The 12,494-nt window shown below is 34.8% G+C and overlaps 1 protein-coding gene across 3 annotated transcripts in view; it reads left to right on the forward strand.

The window, feature by feature from the left end:
• The window catches only part of TLK1 (tousled like kinase 1), a 76,585-nt gene that overhangs the window by 39,389 nt on the left and 24,702 nt on the right, over positions 1 to 12,494 (forward strand). For all 3 annotated transcript variants that reach the window (XM_005484052.4, XM_074548508.1, XM_005484051.4), the window contains exons 4-10: positions 2,890 to 2,965; positions 5,485 to 5,531; positions 5,911 to 5,997; positions 7,083 to 7,172; positions 8,010 to 8,102; positions 9,339 to 9,449; positions 11,128 to 11,264. In XM_005484052.4, coding sequence (XP_005484109.1) covers positions 2,890 to 2,965; positions 5,485 to 5,531; positions 5,911 to 5,997; positions 7,083 to 7,172; positions 8,010 to 8,102; positions 9,339 to 9,449; positions 11,128 to 11,264 — 641 coding nt within the window. The remainder of the gene's footprint in view (positions 1 to 2,889; positions 2,966 to 5,484; positions 5,532 to 5,910; positions 5,998 to 7,082; positions 7,173 to 8,009; positions 8,103 to 9,338; positions 9,450 to 11,127; positions 11,265 to 12,494) is intronic.

A 12,494-nucleotide genomic window follows, 5' to 3' on the forward strand; every position in this document is an offset into this window, starting at 1 on the left:
TTCTTGACTCTTTTTCAGAAGTTGTTAGTTCTATTCACTCTAATTGTTGTAGCAAGTATGTTAATAAATTTTTACAGTTCTTAAAGTTACATCTGATTACTTATGTGCTAAAGTACCATAAAAAGTAAGCTGTAGATCTTAGTACTGCAAACAGGTTGTGAGATTGCTTTGTTGTGCTGGTTTTTGTTTTTTTTAATAGCATGACCTTGTAGGTTTCATAGTAACAGTGAAGGTAGTAAATGGAAATCATAATGGAAATGATCTTGATGGTAGTATATGGAAATCATAGACTTGCTCACTAGGGAGGCAGTGCCATCATTTGATGTTGGAAGAGCACTGTTGTATTACAGTAGGTCTTGGGAGAAAAAAAAGGTAGATATGCAAATCTGAGAATCATTGAAATTAATTTCTAGCAGGAGTGTCAATTTCTGATCAAACCCTGATGATGCATTCATGTCATTACTCTGTGCTTTCATCATGAAGTGGCACATTAAATCTGGGAATGTGAAGGGAAGACTCAGGGGAAGCACACTGAAATTGAGGGGAAAACTAGGATCAAGACCAAGATGTATGAGGCTCTGCTAGTATGCCAGGCTGTGTGTGACTTTAATATAACTTTACAATCTAGCATTGGGTAACCTTAAAAGTATTTTATCTTGCTTATGAAATAGTAAGATTTTAATTTAAATCTTGGCTATATGTAAATACTTTGGCAGCTACAGAGAGTAGCTTCAGTCTTCATTTATCAGGGAGATACTCCCCAGCCCCATTAGTCTTCAGTTTCTTGTAATTCAGAGGACTCCATTCATTAGGAAGGATTTTGGAGTACATTTTCTAGTGATTGATGTGTGCTGTACATTATCATGCGAATTTTGTGCTTAGAAAAGGGGAACATGACCTTGTTGAGTAACCTCATTAATAACCTCATTAGTGTGCTAGTACTTTCTGGTTTGGAAGGTTAAATTAAACACTGAAAGAAATCAGAAGAGCTTAAGGAAATAGACATTTATGAATTACTTGAGTTTTGAAACTATAAACCTCTTTAAATGGCTGGTTTTACAAGCCACAGCAGCTGGAAACTAGTTTTGGTGGGGGAAATCTTATGTGGTTTTTCATTAATTAGATTTTAAACATTTTTTTTCTTGATATGGTAGGTAAAAATTACTGCATTAGAATGTAACTGCAGAATTGAAAGCTGGAAAAGAAGAATAACATGAAAATGCTTAGTTAAGTAGTTTCAATTTAGTTTGTGGAAAGGTAGCTTAATGTTACCTGTTTACCTGGCAATAATTCCAAATTATTAAAGTTAAATTTCCAAGCTATGCTTTCTGCTTTTAGAATCAATAGTCTTGAGTTAACTCCATTTCCAGGAGTCTGTGTTACATACTTTGCTAATGTATGATAGCACTGTGGAAGATGCAGATGTCAGTTGGATGAGTTTATTTAAAGTAAAATATATTGAATTTAAACTTAATTTACAGCCTGATAATACAACATTTATGGTTGTAAAACTTACAAAGATATCTTTATGAAGCTACTCACAAGAGTCAAAACACATAAAAAAATACATGGTATAGGTAGGGAAGACCTTTCTTGTCCTGCTTGTTCTTTTATTAGTCTAATAGTTTTCTAGGGATCACAGGTAGCTTAAAGTGGTTCTTGCTAACATAAATACTGTTGGGTATTTGTGGTAAATTCACGTTTGAGCATATCCACACAAAGGTTTTGGAATTGAATAGTCCTTGAAATGATTTACTGGTGGTTGAAATTTGAATGTTGATATTATTTGCTGTGTTAAGAAAGCATTCTTGGAGCACCAAATGACACATACAATAAAATTAGAACATGATGGTATCATGAGGGAATGAAGCGTCTTGTCACTGATCTCAGATTTAGTCTGAGCTATTAAGGAACTTTGGTGTACTGGTAAAATAGATCATGTAATGTCTCCTGTGCTTCCTCCAGTTATGTATGAGGCACCATGAAGAATACACACACAGAGAGCTGCAATATGCTGAACGAGAGCAGCTTTTATTATTTAAATTGGGGAGACTAACTGGTTTGAATCCTCAGATCAAAGAGGAGCAAATGTAATTTAGAGATGCTTCTGATCACAGCCCTTTCTTGTTATCTGTGTTGTACATGGTGATTGTAATTTCCAGGCAACTGTATAGAAAAATTTATTCCAGAAACATTAACAGATCTCTATTTTTTCACTTTCCATTGATACTTTTCTTTCTTTTCCTTGAGATAAAAGTATATGGGAAGGATGACACTTTCTAAGTGGATAGATGTTCACATTTTGAGGAATTTTTGCTCTCTACTTTTTCCTCTTTTCTTTCTTTTTAATTCTCAGCAGATTCTAGAAATCTATACAGTTTTTTATTAGTTTGGAAATATCGTTTACACTTAGAAAAAAGTGTAACATTATTGGCTTTCTATTGAAGTACTGGCACTTTGTGTTTATGCTACAGCAGTGTGTAGAAACACCATCAAGAATCAGATTATTTCACTTAAGTATTTAGCTTTAAAATGCCCACACTAAAATACAGAGATCTTGGTAAAATGTAAACATAAATGAAACAAAAATGGGTATTCAGAAACCCTGGAATGAATGAAAAGGAGTTATTGCTTCAAAATTAATATGTGGAATTGTCTTTTGGGAAATAATTTAAGAATTACTTCTCACTTTCTTAAATACCTCTTCTAGCTTGTACCTGATTGACCAAAGATCATATTATCTAGTTTAACTACCATTTGAAATTGCATCCCTGCTGAATTGTGAAATCATGTTTTATGGATGAGGATTTAAATTTATTTCATAATAATACAGCAATAATACAAATAAATCGAGCCTATGTTGCATCATGTTCTTTTTGTTGTTTGTAGACTCCAGAGAAGAAACAGTCAGAACCTTCCAGAGGAAGAAAAAGAAAAGCAGACACTCAGAGTGAAAGCAGCCAAGGTAAATTAAAATGTAAATTGACTAGGTAGTGATTGCATGTAATACAACTTTGACTGTAAGCCTTAAAAATTCTGTATTTTCGCTTACATAAGATGACTGTTATGTTTTGGATGATATTATGTATTCTTGTCACCCTCCCATTTGTCACTGGAAGGGATGGGCAAGTAAAACATGAATGGGACTGGTAATTACCCAAAAGAATCATGAACTACTGCATGTGTAACTCACAGCTATGATACAACTCTGTAATCTTTATAAGAATTGCAGCAACTCTTCTCATGCAAAATACCTTGTGGTCTGAATTTCTTTTCAGTAGATAAGGGGGAAAAAGGATTACTGATTACAAAAATACCTGGTGCTTGTTTTACAGGTATATATAAGAACTTAATTTTATTCTTCCTTTTTTGTGGAAGATTGTAGTAGTTTAAAGGGGTGGGGAAATCAGGATGAGACTGATTTCTAATATTTACAAAGTTTGGTTTTTGTCATTCCTCTCTTTTGTGTGACTTTTGGGTGAGAACTGGTGAAAATTTAGCCTCAAGACAAAAATTAATCAGAAGGGGAGCAGAAATAGTTCTGATAACATCTGCATCAGCTTTATTTTTCATTCTAACAGAGCTTGAAAATGTCACTTCAGATTTAAACCAATGGGCTCCATATCTGGAAGCCTTAGTGATGCAGCATGCTATTAGCAGAATAATCATGTTGTTTGATTAAAATTAATTTCTTCCAAAGTGGTACTTTGTAGACACCTGCTTTGTTCAAAGAACCTGAATGAATGTTCCTATTTTCATTGTTCTAGTAGCCTATCCTTCCTCTTACTAATGAGTGTTGAAATTAGAGATGATGGAAATTTTTTGGCATTTTTAATATAGAAAACATGATAATAATATTTTATCACTGTTTTGCTGTCAGCAGCAGTAAAACTGAGTAGTCTGCGCTGCAATATTCTCAAGGAGATGGCCTAAGAAACTGCTGCTCCTTGGAGTGGTACAGTACAGTTGAAGCACAACAAAAACCTCCTATTGTATTGGAAAAAAGAAACAAGAAATCAATCTCTTGTGTATTACATACCCAGGATATTGACTTTTTAATATGTAAATTAATCCATAAATGTTGAAGAAAAGGATTGTTTAGAACATTGAACTAATTGGAAGGTGATATAAATCAGTGTAAATCTATTCATAATAGGCTGTGCCGAAATAATTTGACATATTTCTCCAGTGTAGATTTCTGTACCATGACATCAAATAGATTTTTCCATACTGAAGAGGAATGCAGTCTGTCTCTTTTACCTGCATGAAAGCAAATTTGATAAAGTGGTATGAGAATTAAGCATGAGGCCAGAAATCACTAGGAGAATTACAGAGTAATTCTGGAGGGAAGTAGTAGCAGTACATACACTGACTGAGTAACTACTGGAGAAGTTGGCTGTGTGCTGTTCTAGGTCTTGGAATTATTTTATCTAAATTTTTCTGTTAGAAGTCTTGACACAAAAAGCACTGCCAAATGTTTCTGGTTTTTTATGTTACTACTTAGTGACACAGCGTTATGCAGCAGTGTCAGTACAGAGGTGTATTGAACTAGAGAGAATTCATCTGGGCTGAAACAATAGAAAAGTTTGAAAATCTTTGCTAAAAAGTGGAAATCAAATTTACAGATCTATGGGTAATGACTTCCTTTTTTTGCAATATATTGCAAAAAATCCTTTCTATAAATTAAAAGCTCTGAACAATAGTCCATTTCCAAGATGTCTCCTGACAGGTTGTCTGGCTTCTACAGGAGAAAAGCCCAGTCTTAAGATTTATGGGTCATCTTAGGGCCAAACAGAGGAAAACATTTGTGCATTGGATATGGTATAGGTGCAACCTCTGGAATGCCAGGTGTGGGTCAGGTCCTCCTGTTGAAGAAATACAATGCATGTTAGTTCTCCTGAAGTCTCAATCCGTTCAAGATAAATTCTAATATCAATCTCTGGTGTTTTATTTCCCTAGTTAACACTGTGAGTTACCCAATTCATTATCAGGTTAAGAGGACTGGAAATACTTGTCATTCTCTATGCCCTCACTGTTACTGGCACCTAGGAAAATCCTTGGGCAGAATATGTGGGCATAATAACTCACCTGGGGTACATAATGTTAGTAGATGTGGTCAATTTGATACTTAGAAATAGTCCTTGAAAAGAGGAGGGACTTAGAACGGAAGGTTTGATCTGTAGGATGAGAGATGAATTTCATGTTATCTTTAAGAGGTCTAGAGTTTCTGTAAAGCCTACTCTAAACTGGTTTAGGAATTGAGGGTGACTTAATATCTGATTTCTCAATGAATGGAATATGCAAATCCCTTTGTTTTGGGAATCCGTTAATTACCTATATAGGGACATCAAGTATTACCACATCAAAGAAAACCAATTAACAAGTGATAAGATTTTACTATAATTATTTTATATGTAAAAATGTAAGACACCTCCACAAGTAATTTATTTAACCAATTCTAATGTACTGCTGTATTTATTGCAGGAAAGAATATTGGGGGACGTGGTCACAAGATTAGTGACTATTTTGAGGTAAAAATTTTGTAAATTTTACTTTGGTTTTAAGATTTTCTTCTAAAATATCCTTTTAGCTTTTTTTGGATGCTACAGCATTTTTGGTTATAATGGACGGACTTCTTGAGACATTACTTTTCTTTCTGTATGCTTCTCAGTATTAAACCTTGAAGTAGAGATGCAGTCATCTCTTGATGGAGACGAACTGAACTAAAATACAAAACCCATTATTTTTCACAGTGTTCTTTAAGCAGCTAAAGGTTGCACTGATAAAAGTAATAGAATCTGATTTAAAATTCTGTGTAGAGACGAGCTGTAGAGTGTAGTGTGTACTTTGAGTAGATGTATAATGTATTTTGAGAAGATTGACTCATTGGGGTGCCTGTGTGCTCTGCAGTACCAAGGTGGGAACGGCTCGAGCCCGGTGCGAGGCGTGCCTCCTGCAATCCGCTCTCCTCAGAACTCACATTCCGCTCCTTCTTCTGTAAGTCTGCAGCTTCAGAACTGCGCCACATACTTGTATACCCTCAAAGTAGCAACATTGAAAATAATCTGTATTCAAGCGGGGAGTTTTCAAAGCAATGAGTCCTGGGAAAGAATTCATTCTTCCACCAGGAAAAAACGAAGTCAAATTAAGTATTAAAACGAAATTTTCTATTCACACTGGGTCGTTTCTTCTTAAACATCTTTTTAAATACAAGGTAGTTATGTAAAAGGTTGAATAAATGTTAAAATGTTGTAATGATGTCTATTTGTAGGCCTCACACAAAACAAGGGGGGTTTTTTTGTTACTTATAAGGAAACTTGAACCCCCTAGCTTGGGACTTTAAAAGCTGAGGTTTTGATAAATTGTAATTTTTTTCAATAATTGATACCTTTTCCCTCTAAAATTCTCTTTGATTGTGCTAATTCCTTTTTTTTCCTTCTCATAAGCACAATTTCAGTGCCCAGCATACCAACGTGCTAAATGGCTAAACCAATTTTGCCAGTTACAGAAAACATTTGTTTTCTCTGAAGGTGGACCTCAGCTTTTATTCCATGTGCTTTCAACTTCAGGCATCCTCTTGGTCTTGCCAACAATATGGAGTGTAATACAGATTTTGGAATTCAGCTTGAAAAAGGTCTCATTCACACAAACTAGGTTCATTAACAGGATTTGCTTTCTGATTTGCACTTGCTTCCCCTCTCAGGTTCTCCCGTGAGAACTAAACATTCCAAAAATAACTCACGTTGTTCTTGAGTTGTGAAAACTCAGAACAGAAAAATAAGTCTTTGTAAGACTAACATTACCTTATGTCAGTCTTGTATTGTCTTAAATCTTTCAGTCTGTTTCCCAAAAGTGACAGTCTTAGTTTTCTCAGAGAATGTATTGCATCCTTCCTGAGCTGCAAGTGGTATGTAACGCCATACTGACAGCTCTCAGTGCAGTGCTCCAAGTAGTAGCTTGTGTACAAAAATACCTTATTTCTCTCTTTCTCTGAGATGTTCCTGCCAAGAGTTGTACCAAGGCTATGCTCATAATTAAATACTACAGCTGTATCTAAAAGTCTTTGCTTTCATGCTTTTCAGGTTCGACAGAATAGTCCTTCTCCTACTTCATTAGCTTTCGGGGACCACCCTCTCACACAACCAAAGCAGTTATCTATTAAAATTACTCAGGTAACTTTTTGAGATCACTTTACATTGCAGGAAAAAAAAAAAGTAGTTATGTTTATTTCTTTGTCTTAACTTCTTATAAACACCTGAAGACTTTGAAAAGCTTTGCTTTTTAAGATTGCCAAAGCATTTTTCAGTTATGTTCAGCAGCTCATAATTTAAATATCTGTGGTGAATTTTGTATTCTGCACTTGCTCAGCTCCTAGCATGGCACTTCATGATTACATAGATGACCATGGCATTGGTAGGTTTTTGCTCAAGATTTTAGCTGTTGTGTGATTTTAGAAGTAGAAGCTGCTTTTTCAGGCAGTATTTGAATTGACAGCTGCCATTGTCATACTGCATTTAAAATCCGACATTGAAGAAGAAAAATGAGATGGATGAGATGGCAATCAAAATGATCAACACAATTCTGACATGACTTTTAAAAGCTGAAATCAAATGTTTCATTCTCTCTGCCATTTCTGATGTGATCTGTTCTTTCACATTAGTCAGAAAAAGGTTGCTTAACTGTTGACTGATACAGAGAAATTAATTAGTGGATGTTTACATTCTTTCCCTGGTTTTTATGCCTTTTTTATGAACAGTCATTTCTCAGTTGTTGGTGAAATCTTTTAATACTGTTAATGGTTTGTCCCAGCTGTTCACAGTTGTCCTCATGAAGAGGGAAAGTGATTTTGAATAAGAACCTTTAATGTCAGTTCCAAACACCTGAAAATAAGATTTTTCTGGTCTTGTTGAATGTTTTAAAGTCATTTTTTTCTCTGCCTAACAAGCATAAAAAGAATAATGCTGTAGCTGTAAAAGGAAAGGATAAATATTTCAAAATGTTCTTTCTAGACTGATCTCACAATGCTGAAATTAGCTGCACTAGAAAGTAATAAAAATCAAGACTTGGAAAAGAAAGAAGGTCGTATAGATGACTTACTCAGGGTAAGTGTTAGACCATGGGTAAAGGTATTTATTCAGAACAGCAGACTGAATATGAGGATAATTTTTTAGATTTTTAAAGAATTACTTAAAGGTATAACAAGTTTTTAATTTTTGTATTTTTTTTCTTAAATCTAAGAAGTCTATATAATATAATGTATAAGTTTTTTTCAGCTTCTGTGCGACAACTTGTTAATGATTAAATATGTTTATGGACTTCTGAAGGTGCAAAGAAAGCCGATGCCATTTGCAGGCAGTTGGTTAATTCCTTAAATTCATATTATAATTCACCTAGCGGGTGGTTTTAGTTTTTTTGGTTCTAATTATGAATAGGCATTATCTGTGGAAAAACTGTTGGCATTTTCAGAATGGAGGTGATGGTGACAGAAATAAAATACAGGCAATGAATAACTACTTTCAGTAAGAAAACTGTACTATACTCTAATACTTGTTTTCAGAAAAAGAATCCTAATGTTTAGGCTCTTGAAGGAAACACTGGAGAGGGGATATACAGAAATATGAAATATGAAACAAACCTGTATTTCACAATTTGTAGTGTGTTTAGTGTTTGTATGTGTACATACATATGTACAATACATAAAAATATTAACCCATGTAATGATGTACTATGAAATTGTATATGTAGATTGTTTTAACACATGTTCAACAGTATGGAGTAGACAAGCCTAAACTATTTTTAACTTTTTTTAAAATCAAAATAATATTGTTGTGGGATTTTTAAGGTAATAAATTAAATATATTTAACTTATTGGAACACAGGGAATTTGTTAAGCTTCCTACTCAGATAATTAAAACTTTTATAACTGTGAAATTTTTGCTTTTTTTTAAATTGGGGGTGTTAGGATTCACATGACTTAAGAATCATATATAAAGATGTGATGCTAAAATTTTCCGGTTTGGATTTCTCAGCCCTCAGTGGAGAGCTGAACATGAGATTGTTACAGAGTTTTTGTATATTCTCAATATGCTGAATGCTCTGTAATACAGAATGCAAGACAATGTAAAGGAAAGAAAAAAAAATCAGGGCATCCTTTTATAGATAGGGATATATCTGTGAAATTAATTTTTTATTTAGATAAATAGATGTGTTTATGCATGTATAAGCATGCATAAACATTCTTACTTTAGTCATGTGAAATTAGATATATTTATTTTATGTGACAGCTGATTTAAAAGCTGTTTCAATATATCTCTTCATATTTTGTATATATTTATTAGGCTAATTGTGATCTTAGAAGACAAATAGATGAACAACAAAAACTACTTGAAAAATACAAAGAAAGGTTAAACAAATGTATTTCAATGAGCAAGAAGCTTCTAATTGAAAAGGTAAGTTTATTGCTCTTAAAATCTTCATTATAAAAGCTTGGAAACTGCTGTAAAACTCCATTATGATTCCTTCATTTTCACTTCGACTTTTTCATATTTGTCACTTGATTGAAACTTTGTATCCATGGTCTCTATCTGGCAATATTTTTATAAACCTGAATAAGCTAAATAAAACATTTAACCTTTTTCGGATTGTGGAAAATGTACCTTTTTTAATTTAAGGATTTGCCCATCGCAAGTAAAGCAAAATAGCAAATCGTTAAAGTTATGAATTTAATATATGGCATATTTTCTGGAAAAATTTTAAGATTACACTGGATAAAAGAATTTTTGAACATAATCTGTTGTGAAGAGGAGATGGATAATATCTCTTTGTGAGACACTTAAGTGGCTATGGTAATTTTTGATGTAGAATGATAAAATGCTGTGTCAGCTCAGAATTAATGGAAAAAAGGAAATGAAGATGACTGCCTTCATAACTGCCAGTAATGAAAGAATCACTTTTTAAAAATTTCACCCCAATTATATTTAAACTAGTAGCAATTTATTAGGCAACAAGGATACCTTGTTTCTCTCCCTCTTCTTTAAAATAGCCTATTTTTTAAAAATGTTAAAAAGTTAATAGGAAATCATGTTATTAGAAATTAAGGTACCAAAAAGTTTAAGACAAACAGCCCCAGTGCCTTCCCTAGTGCTGGCTGCTGGATCCTGCTGTCATATACAATGGCACACAGTGAGCCATTGGAGGATTCAGGAGTTTTCTCACCAGCATGTCATAAATAAATTATTGCAGATCTTTTTAAGTTCCAGCATGAGGGGAATGCAGGGGAAAGATGCATCACATCTGTTTGGCATGATAGTAAGTGCATATCCTCTGACTGAGAATCCCACAAGGGATGTTTCCTGTGAAAAGCCCTTCTTCAGCCTAGAAGTGTTTGTAAGAACAGCCGTAATTCTGACAACCTCTCACTTTTTGTGTGTATGATTTTGGGCCATAGACATTTGTTATGAAGCAAGCATTTGTAGCAATCAAAGAGGTTTCCTTGCATTAGGTGTTCACAGTGCTCCTTCTTTGAGGGAGAGCAGGCAGACTCGGTTGGCTGTCACATCCCAAGGGTGCCTGTGGTGGCAGTGCTGGTTCTGAGAAGGGAATCTGCTTTGCTTCTGCAAGTGGATATCTGGTGCAGTCAGGGCTGCCCACAGTGCAGTGCCACACAGAGGTCCCTGCCCCAGGTCCCTTGGTACCAGCACTAACGTAGATGCTCTGGCAAGGAATTTCCAGGCCAAGTATAGGAAATGCTTTCTTTATCATATTTGAGTCAGTTATTTGTTGTAGTAGACATGTACAGGTAGAATCTTAATTATATCCTCTATGATGCTGATACTCTAAAGTGCTTTTTTAATGAGGAGGGGCAGCAAACTTTATAGGGTAACAGAGCCAAACTCAGGGGGGATTTTGGTGCACAAATTGTCCTCTAGTACTGGTTCTGGCAACTGCAGCTTGAGTTCTGTAGAAATTAGAATAAATGGGGTAAATACTGCAACATATTTTTGTTAACACTTCTCTTATCCTTGCCTTAAAAGGCTGTTGGAGGAGAAAAAAAAACCTGACTGTTTTATTGACTTTTTGTACACTTTAGTGTTACTAAATATGAAATTTCTTTTGTTGTTTTCTTAGAGCACACAGGAGAAGCTGGCAAGCAGAGAGAAGAGCATGCAAGACAGATTACGCCTGGGGCATTTTACAACAGTTCGTCATGGTGCTTCATTTACTGAACAGTGGACAGATGGCTTTGCTTTTCAAAATCTTGTGAAGTTAGTCAATGCTATGTTCTTAAAGTTCTCACTAATTGTTACTTCCCTCTAGTGGACTTTTTTATTACTAATATTGTAGGATTGAAGCAGCTTTTCATATGTTGTATTTTGCTTTGCCTTTTGAAGACTGAGAATAAAATATAGAACTCCATTAATCAGGTGAGGGAATGCTAAGGTTGTGTGTCTCTGAAAATCAGTTTGGTTCCACTTTAACTATCTTTACAATAGCATGAATGTTGTAAATAAGCAGCACATAGTTATTCAACTCAGCTGATAGAATTATAAAGGTAAATCAGTGATTTTTCAGGAAGCTAACCAAGTATGCCTGGTGGTCATTGGGACAAATGAGGTCTGTGAAGTTCTCACTGGTAGGTGCTACCTGCACATCCTCATGGCAGCAGCTTTCTGTGGTGTGCAGCTCCTTAGTGCTGTGAAGGAGCAGTGACAAATCTGGCAGCCTCAGATGGGATTTAGTGCAAGTGGATGGGGGAGAGCAACCACCTGGAAAAGAGCTGCCATAGCAGGTATTCCAGCAGAGATGGGGCCAAGGAAAAGGGCTCTGCAAGACTCTCAGAGGTGGTGGTAAAATAATTATGCAATGCTTCCAAAGGAGTTCTTTGGTAATTAGTCTGATTCATTGGAAGTACAGATAGATTTGTAGATAGAAGAATACATATATTTTAAGTAATTCACCAAGAGTTTTGTTTTTGAAGGGCAGTGTTTAGTCCTGGTATTATGGGATTGCCTGGGACACTGCTTTTCTAAACAGTCTTAAAAACAGTCTGTAGATGTATTTGGCATAAAAGCTGTAATCATTTACCATAAAACCAAACTGATGGTTTATTTGGGAATGAACAGATCAAATTCAGTATTGGCCTATAAAAATCAGGTGCTCTCTATTGATGCTGTCAGGGAGTGGTTTTGATTGTATAAAATAAGATATCCACCAGCTCAGATTTTTTTTTTTCCTTTTTCTAGTGCAGAAATCATCCATAGCACTTTCAAAAACAAAACAAAAAAACCAAAACCCCCACAAAACCCCAAAACAACAACAAAACCCAAACAATCTCCCTGAAACCACCATATATTTAAAAAGTAAATTGTGCCATAACTTTAGCAAAATTTTTCCACTTCATGAAGAACACTGGTGTTCATTCTCCTAGGGAACATTTTCACACGTTCAGTAAGTTTTTTTAAATTTCTAAATGCCTTATCAGTTAAAAAGATAGT

The sequence above is a fragment of the Zonotrichia albicollis genome, chromosome 10, assembly GCF_047830755.1.
Source record: "Zonotrichia albicollis isolate bZonAlb1 chromosome 10, bZonAlb1.hap1, whole genome shotgun sequence".
Classification (NCBI taxonomy): domain Eukaryota; kingdom Metazoa; phylum Chordata; class Aves; order Passeriformes; family Passerellidae; genus Zonotrichia; species Zonotrichia albicollis.